Here is a 19695-nt window from a genome sequence, read left to right as displayed (position 1 = left end):
TGCTGAGTGGAGAGCCCCACAGGGGGCTCCATCTCAAGACCCTGAAATCATAACCTGAGCCGAAATCAAAAATCAGATGCTTAACCGACTGAGCCACCCAGGCGCCCCTGTTTTGTTTCTTTAAAGTTTTTATTTAAATTTCAGTTAGTTAACATGCAGTGTAATATTAGTTTCAGGTGTACAATATAGTGAATCAACAATTCCATACATCACCTGGTGCTTATCGTAACAAGTACACAAGAAAACCCCATTCCCCTCCTGCCCACAGATACCCCTCACCTAACTATCAGTTTGTTCTCTAGAGTTAAGAGTCTGTTTCTTGATTTGCTTCTCTCTCTCCCCCCTTTGCTCATTTGTTTGTTCCTTAAATTCCACATATGAGTGAAATCATATGGTATTTGTCTTTCTCTGACTTAATTTCACTTTCTTAATAATACTTTCTAGCTCCATTCATGTTGTTGCAAATAACAAGATTTCATTCTTTTTGATGGCTGAATAATATTCCATTGTATGAATATACCACATCTTTATCTATTCATCTATTGATGGACACTTGGGCTGCTTCCATAATTTGGCTATTTTAAATAATGCTGCAATAAGTATAGGGATGCAAGTATCCCTTTGAATTAGTATTTTGGTGTAGTATTTGGTGTCTCACACTCTTAAAAATAACTAGTTTGTGGGGGAAAAAAAGAATGAAATCTTGCCATTTGCAATGACATGGATGGAGATAGAAAGTGTAATGCTAAGCGAAATAAGTCAAAGACAAATACCATAAGATCTCATTTATATATGGAATTTAAGAAACAAACAAGCAAAGAAAAAAAGAGAGAGAGAGACAAACCAATGCCCAGTAGTGTGATTCCTGGATTGTAAGGTAGTTCTCTTTTTAATTTTTTGAGGAACCTCCATACTGTTTTCCAGAGTGGCTGCACCAGTTTGCATTCCCACAAACAGTGCAAAAGGGTTCCCTTTTCTCCACATCCTTGCCAGTATCTGTTGTTTCCTGAGTTGTTAATTTTGGCCATTCTGACAGGTGTGAGGTGATATTGCATTGTGGTTTTTATTTGTATTTCCCTAATGCCGAGTGATGCTGAGCTTTTTTTCATGAGTCTGCTAGTCATTTATATGTCTTCTTTGGAGAAATGTCTGTTCATGTCTTCTCCCCATTTCTTAACTGGATTATTTATTTTGTGTGTGTTGATTTTGATGAGTTCTTTATAGATTCTAGACATTAACCCTTTATATGATATGTCATTTGCAGATATCTTCTCCCATTCTGTCAATTGCATTTTAGTTTTGTTGATTGTTTCCGTCACTGTAGAGAAGCCTTTTATTTTGATGAAGTCCCAATTGTTCATTTTTGCTTTTGTTTCCCTTGCCTCCAGAGATGTGTCTGGTAAGAAGTTGCTCTGGCTGATGTCAAAGATGTTGCTGCCTGTTTTCTCCTCTAGGATTTTGATGGTTTCCTGTCTTATATTTAGGTCTTTCATCCATTTTGAACTTACTTTTTGTATGGTGTAAGAAAGTGGTCCGGTTTCATTCTTCTGCATGTTTCTATCGAGTTTAACATTTTAACAATATTTGTTCTTCCAATCCATGAGCATGGAATGTTTTTCCATTTCTTTGTGTCTTCTTCGGTTTCTTTCATAAGTGTTCTATAGTTTTCTGAGTAGGGATCTTTTGCCTCTTTGGTTAGGTTTATTCCTAGGTATCTCACGGTTTTTGATGCAACCATAAATGGGATTGACTCCTTGATTTCTCTTTCTGCTGCTTCATTATTAGTGTATAGATATGCAACAGATTTCTGTACATTGATTTCATATCCTGCTGAATTCCTGTATCAGTTCTAGCAATTTTTTGGTGGAGTCTTTCAGGTTTTCTACTTGGAGTAGCATGTCATCTGTGAAAAGTGAAGATTTGACTTCTTCCTTGCTGCTTTGGAATCCTTTTATTTCTTTTTGTTGTCTGATTGCTGAGGCTAGGACTTCTAGTACAACGTGGAACAACAGTGGTAGGAGTGGACATCCCTATTCCTGACCTTTGGGGAAAAAAAGCTCTCAGTTTTTGCCCATTGAGAATGATATTAGCTGTGGGCCTTTCGTATATGGCCTTTATGATGTTGAGGTTTGAGGTATGTTCCTTCTATCCCTACTCTCTTGAGGGTTTCTATCAAGAAAAGATGATGTATTTTGTCAAATGCCTTTTCTGCATGTATTGAGAGGATCATATGGTTCTATCCTTTCTTTTATTAATGTGGTAGATCACATTGATTTGCAGCTTTTGAACCACCCCTACAGCCTAGGAATAAATCCCACTTGTTCATGGTGAATAATCCTTTTAATGTATTGTTGGATTTGATTAGCTAATGTCTTGTTGAGAATTTTTGCATCCATGTTCATCAGGGATATTGGTCTGTAATTCTCCTTTTTAGTGGGGTCTTTGTCTGGTTTTGGAATCAAGGTAATGCTGGCCTCATAGAATGAGTTTGGAAGTTTTCCTTCCATTTCTATTTTTTGGAACAGCCTCAGAAGAGTAGGTATTAATTCTTCTTTAAATGTTTGGCAGAATTCCCCTGGGAAGCCATCTAGCCCTGGACTCTTGTTTGTTGAGACATTTTTGATAACTGATTTAATTTCCTTTTTTAAAAAAATATTTTATTTATTTATTTGACAGAGAGAGACATAGCGAGAGCAGGAACACAAGCAGGGGGAGTGGGAGAGGGAGAAGCAGTCTTCCCACAGAGCACGGAGCCCCATGTGGGACTCGATCCCAGGACCCTGGGATCATGACCTGAGCTAAAGGCAGATGCTTAACAACTGAGCCACCCAGGCGCCCGATAACTGATTTGATTTCTTTGCTGGTTATGGGTCTGCTCAAATTTTATATTTCTCCTGTTTCCGTTTTGGTAGTTCATATGTTTCTAGGAATTTATCCATTTCTTCCAGATTGCCCAATTGGTTAGCATACAAATATTCTCTTATAATTGTATTTCTGTGGTGTTGGTTGTGATCTCTCCACTCTCATTCATGATTTTATTTATTTGGGTCCTTTCTCTTTACTTTTTGATAAGTCTGGCCAGGGCTTTATCAATCTGGTTAATTCTTTCAAAGAACCAGCTCTTGGTATCATTGATCTGTTCTACAGGTTTTTTGATTTCTATATCATTTATCTCTGCTCTAATCTTATTTCCCTTTTTTTTGCTGGTTCTAGTCCTTATTTGCTGTTCTTTTTTTCAGCTCCTTTAGGTGTAAGGTTAGATTGTGATTTGAGACTTTTCTTGCTTCTTGAGGAATGCCTGTATTTCTATATACTTACCTCTTATGACTGCCTTTGCTGCATCCCAAAGGTTTGGACTCTTGTGTTTTCATTTTCATTTGTTTCCTTGTACTTTTAAATTTCTTCTTTAATTTTCTGGTTAACCCATTCATTCTTTAGTGGGGATGCTCTTTAACCCCTAAGTATTTGTGGTCTTTCCAAATTTGTTATTGTGTGTTCTTGTTCTTGTGTTCTTTGTTCTTTCCAAATTGTGTTCTTCAAGTTTCATAGCATTGTGGTCTGAAAATATGCATGGTATTATCTTTTTGTACTGGTTGAGGCCTGATCTGTGAACCAGTATGTGATCTTTTCTGGAGAATGTTCCATGGGCACTCGACAAGAATGTGTATTCTGCTGCTTTAGGATGAAATGTTTTGAATGTGTCTGTAAAGTCCATCTGGTCCAGTGTGTCATTCAAAGCCATTGTTTCCTTGTTGATCTTCTGCTTAGAAGATCTCTCCATTGTTGTAAGTGGAGTGTTAAAGGCCTTTACTATTATTGTATTATTATCAATGAGTTTCTTTAAGTTTGTTAGTAATTGATTTATATATGGCTGCTCCCAAGTTGGGGCATAAATATTTATAATTGTTAGATTCTCTTGTTGGATAGACCCCTTTATTATGAAATAGTGCCCTTCTTCATCTCTTATTACAGACATTGGTTTAAAATCTAGTTTGATATAAGTATGGCTACTCCAGCTTTCTTTTGATGTCCATTAGCCATGATAGATTGTTCTCCACCCCCTCACTCTCAGTCTGGAGGTGTCTTTGGGTCTGAGTCTTTTTTTAAAAAAATATTTTATTTATTTATTTGAGAGAGAGAGAGAGCATGAGCAGGGGGCAGGGGCAAAGGGAGAGGGGGAAGCAGACTTCCTGCTGAGCAGGGAAACTGACTCAGGACTCAATCTCAGAACCCGAGGATCATGACCTGAGCTGAAGGCAGATGATTAACCAACTGAGCCACCCAGGTACCCCTAAATGAGCCTCTTGTAAGCAGCATATTGTTGATGGGTCTTTACCCTATATCTTTTGATTGGATTTTTTAGCCCATTTACATTCACAGTGATTATTGATAGATATGAATTTAGCACCATTGTATTACCTATAAAGTCACTGATCCTGTAGATTGTTCCTTTCTAGTCTTTGTTGCTTTTGCTGTCTCTTTCCCGCACAAAGTGTCCCCTTTAGGGCTGCCTGGGTGGCTCAGTTAGTTAAGTGACTGCCTTCGGCTCAGGTCATGATCCTGGAGTCCTGGGATTGAGTCCTGCATCAGGCTCTCTGCTCAGCAGGGAGTTTGCTTCTCCCTCTGACCCTCCCCCCTCTCATGCTCTCTCTGTCTCGTTCTTTCTCTCTCAAATAAATAAAATCTTTTTAAAAAAAGGTGTCCCCTTTAATATTTCTTGCGGAGCTTGTTTTGTGTTCACGAACTCATTTAGTCTTTGCTTGTCTTGGAAACTCTTTATCTTTCCTTCTATTCTGATTGACAGTCTTGGTGAATATAGTAGTTTTGGCTGCATATTTTTCCCATTCAGCACTTTGAATATATCATGCCACTCTCTTCTGGCCTACCCCAATTTCTGTGGTCAGGTCTGCTATTAACCTTATGTAGCTACCCTTATAGTTTAACGACTTTTTGTCCCTGGCTGCTTTCAGAATTCTCTCTTTATCTTTGTACTTTGCAAGTTTCACTATGATATGTCTTGGTGTTGACTTTTTTTGTTGTTGATTTTGAGGGGAGTTCTCTGTGCCTCTTGGACTTGAATGCCTGTTGCCTTCCGCAGATTAGGGAAGTTCTCAGCTATAATTTGTTCAAATAAACCTTCTGCCCCTTTTTCCTGCTCTTCCTATGATATGGATATTAATTGCATTTTGTGGAATTGCTGAATTCCCTAAGTCTATATTCATGATCTAATAATTGTCTTTCCCTCTTCTTTTCAGCTTCATTATTTTCCATAATTTTATCTTTTGTATCACCTATTCGATCCTCTGCCTCTTCCATCATCATTGTGATTACATCCAGTTGGTTTTGCATCTCAGTTTTAGCATTTTTTTATTTCGGCCTGACTAGTTTTTAGGTCTTTTATCTCTGCAGCCAGTGTTTCTCTGGTGTCTTCTATGCTTCTTTCAAGCCCAGCTAGTATTTTTATGACTGTTTTCTAAATTATTGTTAAGATATATTGTTTATATCTGTTTTGGGTAAATCCCTGGCTGTGCTTTCTTCTTGATCTTTCTTTTGGGGAGAATTCCTCCATCTTGTCATTATGTCTAGGTTTCTGTCTTTCACATGTTATGAAAGTTTGGTATGTTTCCTACTCCTGAGAGTAATACTGTATTAAGAGGGGGTCATATATGAACCATGAGAGACTATGGACTCTGAGAAACAAACTGAGGGTTCTAGAGGGGAGGGTGATGGGGGGATGAGTTAGCCTGGTGATGGGTATTAAAGAGGGCAAATCTTGAATGGAGAAAAAAAAAAAGAAGGGGTCATACACTGTCCAGGGCCAGGCATTTCAGGAAGTGTTTCTGGTATATGCTGTGTGCACTCTGCTATTGTGTTTTGGCTGCTCTTTTCCACATGTCAGTCCTCTGCAGAGGTCCTCCTTCCTTGCAGTGGGGAGTGTTTGGACTTTTAACTAGGTGTGCTTTGATTTTTTGTTAAGATATATCTAAAAAAAGGGGGGGGGAAGGCCTGATCCAAGAAAAGAGAAAAGGAAAAGGGACAACAAACAGACAAACAAAAAAGTGTAAGCCTGAGTCCAAAGAAAAAGAAAGAAGGAAAAAAGGAAAGAAGCCTGATCCAAAAAATGAGAAAAGGAAACAAATAAACAAACCAACAAATGAACAAAAAACTATGAGCCTGATTCCAAAGAGAAAAAGAAAAAAGGAAAAGAAAAAATAAAAAACCAGTTCCACCAGAACTGAAGCTAAGACTTTGGGGCACTCTGTGATTGGTAGACCTGGTACATGAGGGGGGGCTGTGTTGGTCTTCTGAGGGAGGGGCCCGCTGCTCTGTCTCACAGTCAGAACTGCCCTTGTAAAGATGCCCTTGCCAGGCGTAGGGGGCCAGGGTTTGGTGTAAGGGACTCCAGCCTCCACTGGAGGTGCTGTGTTTCCCTCTGAAGTCTGACAGGGTGTGTCTTTGGGGGGTGGAAGATGGTGTCACCCCGCCCTCTCATCTCCAGGGAGGGGTACTCACAGCCTCCCTGTTTAGGCAGCCCTCACAGAAAAGAGAACAATCTCCTTTCCTCTGCCCCAGGCTTTCATCAGATCCATGCCCTCAATCTGTCTGTGTCCGGTCATGGGCACGCCTGGCACCACAGTTCTATGTTTTATCTTTGGCCCATGGATGGGTTTTAAAACTCCATATCTTAAAGGGCATGGCAAGGTGTGGACCTGTTCCCTCCCCTGGAGAAGAGCCTCACAGCATTGTGCCCAGCACTGTTCTGTCCCAGAAGAGCAGTTGCCTAGGCTGCACAGATGCCTGGAGTCTATGGTGATGCACAGGGAAAAGCTATGACCAGTTTATCAGCCCTCTGCCCGCACCTCTGTCCCCTGCTGTTGAACTGCTGTCTGTGGCGCCTGGTGGGCCTTTTGTCCTTAGAGAGGCAAAAGCCCTCTTCCAGGGGCCCCTGGGTGGCTCAGTCAGTTAGCGTCTGCCTTCGGCTCGGGTTGTGATTCTGGGGTCCTGGGATCCAGCCCCACATCGAGCTCCCTGCTCCGTGGGGAGCCTGCTTCTCCCTCTCCTCCCTGCTCCTGCTCTTTGGCTCTGTTTCTGTCTCTCTCTCAAATGAATAAAAAAAATCTTAAAAAAAAAGCCCTCTTCCAAATGTACTCTGGGAAGGGGAGCTTTCTCTCCCAGTGCCACCCAGGGGATTCGCACACCACGACGTTTTGCAAAGACCCTCCCACTACTCTCTCCCTCCCTTCCCAACTTTGTTCCAAGAAAAGTGCTCCCTCTTCTCTGTGGCACCGCAGCTTTTTTCTCCCCCAATTCATGGCTCTGAAACTCACATCTGCCATGTCCTCTCCCTCCAATTGTGCAGATTGTTTTCTTAATCCTCAGATTGATTTCCTAGGTGTTCAAAATGATTTGATGTTGAGCTAGCTGTGTTCCAGGGAGGAGGAAGCCCAGGGTACCCCTACAACTCCACCATCTTAAGTCCTCCTAGAAATTTAAGTATTTTCTCTCATTTAGTTAATAGAATGTGAGGTTTCTGATGGCAAAGATTATGTATCTTAGTATCTTTCTTCTCTCAAGGCACTAGGCATTCATTGTTTACCTCTGATAAATACCTACTTATAAATTCAGAATTATTTGGAATGACATGGTGGCTATTGACTCTAGTATTGCACAAATTAAAAAAAATCACAAATGTTCTTAGCCTTGTATCTGTGACTGAAAAACTAAGACAATAAGTAATATGTGTGAAATGTGCCAACGTTAGCATGCTACAGTGGGTTTACTTGCAATATGTTTCTGCAATGAGTTTCTTCTTTCTTGTAGGACATTTTTTTTTAAAGATTTTATTTATTTATATGAGAGAGAGAGAATGAGAGATAGAGAGCACAAGAGGGAAGAGGGTCAGAGGGAGAAGCAGACTCCCTGCTGAGCAGGGAGCCCGATGTGGGACTCGATCCCGGGACTCCAGGATCATGACCTGAGCTGAAGGCAGTCACCTAACCAACTGAGCCACACAGGCGCCCTCTTGTAGGACATTTTTAAAGCTGGAGATACCAATGAGGATTCAAGATTGGACTTTGGAGAATTTTTGCAGTACCTTAAAGACCACGAGAAAAAAATGAGGCTGGCATTTAATAGTCTGGACAAAAATAGTGATGGTGTGTGTTTGTGTTTTATTACAATTAGCTTAACATGAATAATAGTCAGTACTAAAGGACATTGTTTTATCAGCCTTTAACTTCCTCGTACCATCAGAGATTCAGTTATTTCTATTGCATGTCTAGTAGGAGAGTATTATATAAACTATATTTATTATTGTTATAATTTTTGTGTGGCTACTATATTTTTAAAGATTTAATTCATTTATTTGAGAGAGAGAGAGAGCACAAACAGGGGGAGGGGCAGAGGGAGAAGAGAAGCAGACTCCCCACTGAGCAGGGAGCCTGATGCAGGGCTCCATCCCAGGACCTCAGGATCACGACCCATGCTGAAGGCAGATGCTTAACTGACTGAGTCACCCAGGCACCCCTGGTTACTATTTTTTAAATAAAGTAATTTGTCCTCTGAATTTAAAGCTTCTTGGCTTAGGGAGTAGGCCTCTCCACTCTTTTGTAATGTATGAGCTGAAAGTATCATGGTAATTTAAAAAAATGCCATTGTTTACTTGCTGATTTTGAAAATATTTTGGTTGCAGGAAAGTTAGATAACACAAAGACCTTAAAAGAAAGTAAAAGTTACTTGTAACCCTGCTGTCTGGAGATCAGGTTTAACATTTTAATATATTTTTATAGTTTCTTCTAGACTTTTTATTTCTTTCTTTCTTGGTTTCTCTTTCTCTCTCTCTTTTTTTAAGCATACACTTTTTAAAAAAAGATTTTATTTATTAATCAGAGAAAGAGAGAGAGAGCACAAGCAGGGGGAGTGGCAGGCAGAGGGAGAGGGAGAAGCAGGCTCCCCGCCGAGCAAGGAGCCCCACGTGGGGCTCGATCCCAGGACTCTGGGATCATGACCTGAGCCTAAGGCAGATGCTTAACCTACTGAGCCACCCAGGCGTCCTTCTTTCTCTCTTTAAATGAAATTGTAGTCACACTACATATAGTTTGATGCCCTACTTTTTTCTTTTAATGTTATAATGTAAGCATTTGCATTTCATTTAATATTCTTCACATAGTCTTTAATGACTCTGAAATATTCCATTTATGAGTAGACTTATCTAGTCATTCCTGTATTTTAAGACATTTGGGATGTTTCCAAATTTGTACTCTTATACATAGTGTTGTGATAAATATCCATGCTGATTTACAGAGGAAAGGTGTACTTTGTCACAAACCCTTAAATCATAAAGACTGTAGGTAAAACTAGAATACCATTTCCACATATTCTGTGTGTGAATACTGGGCTTTGTCTATAGGGTAAATAAATATGTCTCATACATATGTATGCTATTTATAAATGTATGCAGATGCAGCTGTAGTTCATAAAATATGAAATAAAGATGTGACTGAATTTATAGTAGTTTTTTGATGTTATAGATTTTACAGCTAGGTGACATTAAGTTGATTTTTTTTTAACATGAAAATGTCCTCATATTTTAAAAGATGAGTAGCCTCAACTCTTTGTTTTACATGGTGGTGGGGGTGAGGGTGAAATCAAAGATTTTTTGGACTTGGAGAGCAGCATGATGAGTTAAACATTTTAGAGTTTGAGGAGCATATGGAATACTTAATTTCTCCTTCACAACATTCAGCACTTTGCGATTGAGATGCATAGTAGGCTTGTATTAAATATATCAGTTGACTTGAGTTATTTAACACAGGATATGGTTGTATTAAAAAGAGTTTGTGTTCTATTATATTTTAAGTATGTTATTTCTTTAAAAACTTACCTTATAAAATGTTGAGTGGCCTTATTTTCATGCCCCTGAATCAGATCTTCAGAGTTAGCTTTTTAATTTTTTCCAAGTAGGTACAATAATCTAGATCTGTTGTAGATCTAAAATCTCTTATTGGAAACCCTTAGGGTAAAATGTGTTTAGAAATTTGGAATTTGGGTTTTAGAAAAGCAACAGAATGCGTGTATGATATATTATGTAATACTCCAGGTGGGGTTTGGGGCATTACCATGCAATTGTAAATGTGAATATTTCTTCAGTGAAACAAATGAATAATCACACAAAATCAGATAAGTAATTGGCTACCAAATGAGTTTTGGTGCCAAATTTACAAAAAGTCTTTTAGTTTTCAGAGCTTTTAGCCTTTGTGTTGTGAATATGGGATTATAGGTCTAAAAAACATGGGCTTTTTAAAGACTATTGCATTCTAAGAATATTTTGCCTTGTTATCTTTTCAGATAATTTAATTTGACTTTTTTTCACTTTTTAAAGGTATAATAGAAACTTCAGAAATAATTGCTGCTTTGAAATCACTGGGTATAAATATTTCTGAAGCTCAGGCAAAAAAAATTCTACAAAGGTCAGCCCTTTTTCTTATTATTGATAGTTTTTATTTTTATTTAATATTCCAAGGTAGAAATTAATTGCTATAGTTGTAGCCCCTTCTCCCTGCCTGCCTCCCTCCCTCCTTTCCTGCATGCCTGCCTTTCTTTTTAGGTTTGATAACATTAGCTTTTATTGACAGTGTTATAAGAAAGATCCCTAAGAGATTTATTGAATTGTGAGAATGCTATTGACTAAATCATAAATTGTTCACACGTTACAAAGTCCCTAGAATAAAATTCTGCCTGCTTTAGTTTAAAGAATAGATATAATTCTCTTAAGCAATTGATTTAAAAAATTTAATTTTTAATTTTTTTAACATAACAAAAATCTGTACAAAACTGACATATGCAACTTGATGAGTTTGGAGGTAATTTTACATCTAGGAAACCATTACCACAATCTAGGCCATAAACCTATCCATCCCTTCCAAAAGTTTCCTCCCACCGCCTTATTTATAACTATTATTTTTTTGTGATAAGAATACTTTTTTGTAGTTAAAACTTAAATTTATTTCTTTTTTATTGAGGTATAATTGACATATAACATTAGTTTCAGGTGTACAATGTAATGTTCTGATATTTGTATATATTGTGAAATGATCATCACAATAAGTCTAGTTAACATCTGTCACCATATGTAATTAAATTTTTTTTTCTTGTGATGAGAACTTTTAAGATTTACTCTCATCAGCTTTCAAAAATATGCAGCACGGTATTATTAACTATAGTTACCATGCTGTACATTACATTCCCATGACTTATTTTATCACTGAAGTTTGTACCTTTCAACCTCTTTCACCCATTTCACTCATCCCCTAAACCTCCACCTCTGGCAACCACCCACCAATCTGTTCTATCTATGAGCTCTTTGTTTTTTTTAAAGATTTCACTTATAGGTGCAATCATGTGGTATTTGTCTTTCTCCCTCTGACTTGTTTCACTTAGCAAAATGCCCTCAAGATCCATCTATGTTGTCTCAAATGTCTAGATTTCCTTTTGTTATGGCTGAATAATATTCCACTGTGCACACATACACATTGTGTGTGTGTGTGTGTCTGTATACACACACACATACCACATTTTCTTTATCCATTCATCCACTGGTAGACCCTTAGGTTGTCTCCATGTAAGAACAATTAACATAAGATCTACTGTCTTAGCAACTTTTAAAATATTCAACAGAGTATTCTTAGTACTTATTCTTAGAGTATTTGTTATAAATGTTATAAGCACTATTTTTGTTTTAAATTTTAGCATTGATAGTGATGGAACAATGACAGTAGACTGGGATGAATGGAAGTACTACTTTTTACTTCATCCTGCAACAAATATTGATGAAACTGCTCATTTCTGGAAGCATTCTACTGTAAGATTGCTTTGGATTCTACTCTATTTTTATTTTGCCGCAAATGTCATAGCTGTTATTATGATTATGTAACCTCTATAATACTTCCAGCCTCAGTGACTAAAATAACAGTATTCTCTCCTTATAATGTTCTACTAATTGAGCAATGAGTGTTAGTATTAAATGTACAAACATAGCTACTACAATTTCTTTGTTTACTAAAACCTAGAACTTAAAGTATATACTCATCCACTGAAAGGGCCTACTTTGTGTTGAGAATAAATTAATCTAATATAGTTAACTGTCCTAGGAAAGTGGAAAAATAATATACTTTTCTTTTTTCACAGAGTATATCAGAGATGATATACTCAGCTTTCTGTCATGGGAAATGTAAAGTCAAAGATTAAGATTCAAAATTTCAGAATCAGAAAGGATCAAAAATATAATCTACCTGTTCTTTTTATGTAAGCACTTGACTCAGAGTTGTGAGGAACAAATGAGGCTTTTTAATCGAAAACTTGTTTTTTCTTTTTTAGATCTCGATGCAGGGGGTTAAGTTAATCATTTATTCATGGCATACTGTTTGCATCCTCCTCTTCATAGAACAATATAGGGGAGGACAAAGAGCATAGGCTTCAGAGTCAGATGTCTAGGGTCTAGGGTTGAATTTCACTTCTGCCACCCACTAGCTTTATAATCCCTCTGTGCCTCAGTTTTCTCAGTTATGTACTGGGGATAATAATGGTAAGAGTTTTGAGAATTAAATTAATACATTAGTTAGTGAATTTAGAAAAGGGCTGGGCAGGTAATATATGTCTTCAATAAATGTTACTTATTATGATAGGCACTTATGTTAATATGTGTAGTCTGTGTCTTGGATATGTATATTATCTTAGGAATCATGTAGTTTTTCATGTGTGTGTGTATTTAATTTACATAGGTAGTATTCTGCTGAAGTCCACAACTGATTTCTTGCTTTGTTCACTCGGTGTTATGATTTTAAGATTTGTCCTTGTTGTTATGCATTCATCTAGTTTGTTGCTTCTAACCACTACAATAGTATGCATTTAACACATCTTCTTTATCCATTTCCCTAGTAACAGACATCTAGATCTTCTGCAACTTCATCCAAAAAACAAAAAAATCTTTCCTCTTTTGTACCTTGGAGAATTTCACCTGGATTTCTGAGTCAAAAAGAATATGCATTTGCAATTTTACAGAGGTTATCCTAGTCTTAATTCTATGAAAGATAGCCATGTTATTTCCCAAATGACTTTCTATGCCAGCTTACATTCCCACCAGCAATGCATGAATATTGCTTGGTATTATCCAATTTTCTAATATTTTCCACTCTGTTGGGTATAGAGTGGTATCTTGTCTTAATGTGCATTTCTAACATGTCTTCATAGAAATACTAGAGATTCACATGTTCTTTTCTACAAATTGTCTATTTTTTCAAGATTTTTTGAGACAGAATTGACATACAACATTGTGTAAGTTAAGGTGTACAACATGATATCTGATATACTTATGTATTGTGAAATGATTGTCACATTTCCCTCCATAACCCTTGCATAATTACCATTTCTTTTTTGTGGTGAGAACATTTAAGATTTACTCTCTTAGCAACTTTCAAGTATATAATACATTATTAACTGTAATCACCATGCTGTACATTTGGTCCCCAGAACTTATTCACCTCATAACCAGAGGTTTTTCTCCTTAGACCAACATCTTCCCATTTCCCTCATTTCCCAGCTCTTGGCAACCACCATTCTACTCTGCTTCTATGAATTTGCCTTTTTTTAGATTCCATATTTAAGTGATGCAGTACAGTATTTTTCTTTCTCTGTTTGACTTATTTCATTTAGCATAATGTCCTTGAAGTCCATCCATATTGTTGCAAATAGCAGGATTTTCTTCTTTTTTTTCTTTTAAAGATTTTATTTATTTATTTGAGAGAGAGAATGAGAGATAGAGAGCACGAGAGGGAAGAGGGTCAGAGGGAGAAGCAGACTCCCTGCTGAGCAGGGAGCCCAATGCGGGACTCGATCCTGGGACTCCAGGATCATGACCTGAGCTGAAGGCAGTCGCTTAACCAACTGAGCCACCTAGGTGCCCAGGATTTTCTTCTCTCTAATGGCTAAATAATAATCCATTGTGTATATATACTGCATCTTCTTTATTTATTCATCCACAGGTGGACACTTAGATTGTTTCCATAACTTGGTTTTTGTGAATAATGCTGCAATGAACATGGAGGTACAGATATCTTTTTGAGATCCCGATTTCTTTTTTTTAATGCTTTATTCGAGGGAGGGAGAATGAGAGAGAGAGAGAGAGAGTGAGAGAGAGAGCACACTTATGCAAACAGGGTGAGGGGCAGAGGGAGAGGGAAACAAGCAGATTCCATGCTGAGCAGGGAGCCTGACTTTGGGCTCAATCCCAGGACCTTGAGATCACGACTTGAGCAGAAATCAAGAGTCAGACGCTTAACCAACTGAGCCATCCAGGCGCCCCTGAGATTCTGATTTCATTTCCTTTGGCTTTATACCAATAAGTGGAATTTCTGGATATGACAGTTCTTTTTTAATATTTTGAGGAACTTCATACTGATTTCCACAGTGGCTATACCAGTTAAATTCCCACCAACAATGCAGAAGGGTTCCTTACCTTCTCTCTCCATCCTTACTAACACTTGTTATCTCTTGTTTTGTAGGTAGTAGCCATTCTAACAAGAGGTAATATCATTGTGATTTTGATTTGCATTCCCTGTTGATTAGTAATGTGGACCATCTTTTCATATACATGTTGGCCATTTGTATGTCTTTTTTTTTTTTGAGAAATATCTATTTTGTTGTTCTGCCCATTTTTTTCATTAGATTGGTTTTTTTTGTTGTTATTGAGTTGTATGAGACCCTTATATATTTTGGATATTAACCCCAAATCAGATATATGGTTTGTAGGTATTTTCTGCTATTCTGTAGGTTGCCTTTTTTCATATTGCTGATTGTTTCTTTTACTGTATAGAAGCTTTTAAGGTTGATGTAGACCCACTTATTAATTTTTGCTTTTGTTTTCTTTTTAGAAAGAGAGAGAGAGAGCAAGAGGTGGGGCAAGGGCAGGGGGAGAGAGAAAATCTTAAGCAGGCTCCACGCTCAGTGTGGAGCCCCGATTTGGGGCTCCATCTCATGACCCTGAGATCATGACTTGAGCTGAAATCAAGAGTTGGATGCTTACAAAAACTTTTTGCTCTTGCTAATTATGCTCTTGGCGTCATACCCAAAAGGTCATTGCCAAGACCCATATCAAGCAGCTTTTTCCTTGTTTTCTTTAAGGAGTTTTACAGGTTCAGATCTTAGGTTTAAGTTTTTAATCCATTTTGGTTAATTTTTCTGAGTGGTTTAAGGTAGGGGTCCAATTTTATTCTGCTGCATGTGATTATCCAGTTTTCCCAACATCATTCTTTTAAAAGACTATTCTTTGCCCATTGAATATTCTTGGCTCCTTTGTCAAATATGAGTTTACCATATATGTGAGGGTTTATTTCTGGGCTCTCAATTCTGTTCCATTGGTTTATGTGTCTGTTTTTGTGCCAGTGTCATACTGTTTTCATTACTATAGCTTGAAATCAAGGAGTATAATGCCTCCAGCTTCGTTCTCTCTCAGGATTGCTTTCACTATTTGAGTTTTGTGTTTCCATATGCATCCTAGGATTTTTTTTCTCTATTTCTCTGAAAAATGCCATTGGAATTTTGATAGGGCTTGCATTGAATCTATAGACGGCTTTGGGTATGTGGACATTTAACAATATTAATTCTTTCAGTCCATGAGCATGGTATATCTTTCCATTTATTTGTGTCATATTCAATTTCTTTCATCAATGTTATCCAGTTTTCAGTGTGCAAGTCTCTTACCTCCTTGGTTAAATTTATTCATAACTATTTTATTGTTTTTGATGCTATTATGAATGAGATTGTTTTCTATATTTCTTTTTCAGATATTTTGTTGTTAGTGTATAGAAATGAAACTGGTTTTTATATATTGATTTTGTATCTTGCAACTTTACTGATTCCATTGATTAGTTCTAACAGTTTTTTTGGTGGAGTCTTTAGGATTTCTTATATATAAGATCATGTCATTTGCAACAGAGACAATTTTACTTCTATCGTTCTGATTTGGATGCCTTTTTTTTTTCAGAGAGAAAGAGAGAGAGATTGATCAGGGAGGGGCAGAGGGAGAAGGAGTGAGAGAATCTTAAGCAGGCTCCACACTTGGTATGGAGCCTGATGTGGGGCTTGATCTAATGACCCTGAGATCATGACCTGAACTGAAATCAAGAGTCAGAGGCTTAACCAACTGAGACATCCAGGCACCCCTGGATGCCTTTTATTTCTCTTTCTTGCTGAGGCTAGGACTTTCAGTACTATGCTGTATAGGGTTGGTGAGAAGAATTGTCACCGTTGTCTTGTTTCTGATCTTCAATGAAAGGCTTTTAACCTTTAACCATTGAGTATTATGTTACCTATGGGCTTGTAATATATGGCCTTTAATATGTTGGGTTATATTCATTCTTTACCCAACTTTTTGATAGTTTTAATCTTGAAAGGATGTTGAATTTTGTCAAATGCTTTTTCTGCATTTATTGAAATGATCATATGATTTTTATCCTTAATTCTGTCAACGTGATATATCACACTTTTTGATTTGTGTATGTTGAACCATCTTTGCATCCCAGGGATAAATCCCATTTATCATGATCCTTTTAATGTGCCATTGAATTGTATTTGCTAATATTTTGTGGAGGATTTTTGCATTTATGTTCATTAAGGCTATTGGTTTGTAGTTTTCTTGTAGTGTCCTTGTCTGACTTTTGTATCGGGGTAATGCTAGTATTATAAAAATGAGTTTGGAAGGGTTCAATTCTCTTCAGTTGTTTAGTAGAGTTTGAGAATGATTGGCATTAATTCTTCTTTAAATTTTGGTAGAATTCACCAGGGAGACCATCTGGTCCTGGGCTTTTCTTTGTTGGGAGATTTTTTTAATTAGTGATTCAATTTGCTTTCTCATTATTGCTCTGTTCAGATTTTCTCTTTCTTCATGATTCAGTCTCAGTAGGTTGTATGTACCTAGGAATTTATACATTTCTTCTAGGTTATGCAATTTATTGGTGTATAATTGTTCAGAGTAATGTCTTATGACCCATTGTAGTTTTGTGGTATCAGTTGTAATGTCTCCTCTTTTGTTTCTGCTTTTATTTATTTGAGTCTTCTCTCTTTAGTTAGTCTAGCTAAATGTTTGCCAATTTTGTTTATCTTTTAAAAAAAACCCAGCACTTAGTTTTGGTGATCTTTTGTTTTTTGTTTGTTTTTGTTTCCGGTCTCTACTTCACTTATTTCTGCTCTGATCTTTATTATTTCCTTCCTTCTGCTAACTTTGGTCTTAGTTTTTCTTTTTCTAACTCCCTAAGGTTTATTTATTTATTTATTATTATTATTATTTATTAGTTTCAGGGGTAGAATTTAATGATTCATCAGTTGCATATCACACCCAGTACTTATTACATCAAGTGTGTCCTTAATTCCCATCACCCAGTTACCCCATCCCCCACCCCCCCTCCAACAACCCTCTGTTTCCTAGAATTAAGAGTTTGCCTCCCTCTCTGTTTTCATCTTATTTTATTTTTCCTTCCTGTCCCCTATGTTCTTCTGTTTTGTTTCTTAAATTCCACATTTGAGTGAAATCATATGGTATTTGTCTTTTTCTGACTGACTTATTTCACTTAGCATAATACTAGTTCCTTAAGGTTTAAATTTAGATTGAGGTTTTTCTTGTTTCTTGAGGTAGGCCTGTATTGCTATGAACTTCCCTCTAAGAACTGCGTTTGCTGCATGCCATAAGTTTTGGTATATTGTGTTTCCATTTGTCTTAAGATTTTTTTTTATTTCCCCTTTGATTTCATCTTTGACCTATTCAGGGGCCTTATTCTCTCTATTATCTCCTTTATGTTTTGTATTTAAATATCCTGCATTTAAATACAACATTTAACATATTTAAGCCAGTACCTTTTACAAAAAAATGTAATCCTACTGAAGTCCCATCTTAGCTACCTTATCCTTTTTCTCTCTTCATGGCTATACACCCATTCACTTCTCAGCTAACTGGCTTTGCTTTCACCACTTTGTAGAAATTCTTTTACTAAGCCAGTCTCTCTCCAGTTTCTATCCACTGTTAGTTCAGTGGATATTTTCTAGATCTTACCACTCTCTTTTTTTACGTGTTCTCTTCAGCTGGCTTCCTTGACACTACATTCTCCTGGTTTTCTTCCCACCTCTCTGTCATTACTTTTCTGTCTCTCTTGAGGCTCTTCTTTCTCAGTCTGTCTCTTATATATTAGCTTTCTTCTATGTTCCAGTTTCAACTTTCTTTGCCTCTCACCCTGTATATTTTTTTTCTAGGCAATCCTATTTACTCTCCCACGTTGAACTACCAGATATAGGCCTAGTGATTGCTCCACGTCTTATGTCTCTAGAGCACACCTTCCTTCTGCATGTGCAAGCATTTATTGGATATCAGTTGGGACACCTCAAACACACACACCACATCATTTGTCCTCTAGATCTTCTTTTACCATTTCACTGAATGGTGTCATCATCTTCCTAATTGCCCAAGCCATAAATGTCAACATTATTCCAAGGTCTTGAGCTTTCCTTTACCCTCCTTCCATCCCTATATAGTCTTGCAGTTCTTAGAATATCTAATGTCTTTGAACAAATTATTTTCTTTGCCTAGAACATTCCCTTGGCTAATTCCTACTTCTACAGGGAGATGGTACAGTGTGATGGACAAGAAGGTAAACTTTGAGGTCAGAATACCTGGATTCATATTGCTTTGCTACTTCTAAGTTACTTTACGTGAAAAATGTTCCTTGACAGTTCCACTCATCTCCCCCCAACAAAAATAAAATTCTACACTCCATTAAATGTCTCGATACTGTGTTCTTAGACACTTTTTTTATGCTACCCTTGTTATTGTACTTATTCCTTTATATTATAATTGCTTGTTTCCTTTCCTTTCTTTTGTATTATACTGTCAACTCCCTGAGGGAAGAAACTTAATTTCTGCCCTGTATTATGAATACACAACCCAGCACCTGGTGTGTTAATTTATTAGTTCAACAAATATTTATTGAGCATACTTATCTCCACTGACCAAAGTGCAAGGTTTACAACAGTGCATAAAAAAGACCAGGTTAGGTCTTTTTTAAATACTTGAATAGCACAGGATTTAAATACTTAAATAGACCTTTTAAGTATTTAGGTACTTAAGTAAGACCAGGATAGATAGTATATCTATCCCAGTGCGTAAAATAAAACAGGTTGCTGCTCTTATCAGACTTATTTTCTAAAGGAGGAAGCAAGCAACAGATAGAAATGAACTAATAAAGATTGGGCTAAGTATTAAAGAGGAATCTATGGAAAGAGCCAAGGAGAAAGGTCCTACTAGAGGGAAAATCAAGTACAAAGTTCTGAGGTGGAATGGCACCTGGAAAGGGGGCACTCAATGAATGCATAAATAAAGGTGGGAAAACTAAGAAGCAGAGAAGTGACTTGTCTGCCATGATTGACAAGTAATGGAACCTAGATCCCCTGTGTCCAATGTGGCACTCTTTTCAGTGAGTCACATTGCCTCAACATTTAGCAGAAATGGATAATCTCAGCAAAAGCATGTATGATTACTGAAAATAAAGTGAAATGCAAAACTTGTTAAAGTTCAAAGTTTTAAAAAGAAAATTGTCATTAGAGAAAAAAGTCAATGTAAATAATAGAGAAAGAAGTCTAAGAGTATAAAATACT

The 19695-nt window shown here is 37.1% G+C and overlaps 1 protein-coding gene across 1 annotated transcript in view; it reads left to right on the top strand.

Annotated features, from left to right (window-relative positions):
- Nucleotides 1-19695, top strand: part of LOC113934444 (calcium-binding mitochondrial carrier protein SCaMC-1-like) — a 55512-nt gene that overhangs the window by 20250 nt on the left and 15567 nt on the right. The window contains exons 3-5 of the mRNA XM_035727057.1: nucleotides 8030-8156; nucleotides 10382-10469; nucleotides 11749-11860. Coding sequence (XP_035582950.1) covers nucleotides 8030-8156; nucleotides 10382-10469; nucleotides 11749-11860 — 327 coding nt within the window. The remainder of the gene's footprint in view (nucleotides 1-8029; nucleotides 8157-10381; nucleotides 10470-11748; nucleotides 11861-19695) is intronic.

This window comes from Zalophus californianus, chromosome 4 (assembly GCF_009762305.2).
Source record: "Zalophus californianus isolate mZalCal1 chromosome 4, mZalCal1.pri.v2, whole genome shotgun sequence".
NCBI lineage: Eukaryota > Metazoa > Chordata > Mammalia > Carnivora > Otariidae > Zalophus > Zalophus californianus.
The sequence above is the reverse complement of the archived record's forward strand: the minus strand, read 5'-3'. Positions and strand labels throughout refer to the sequence as shown.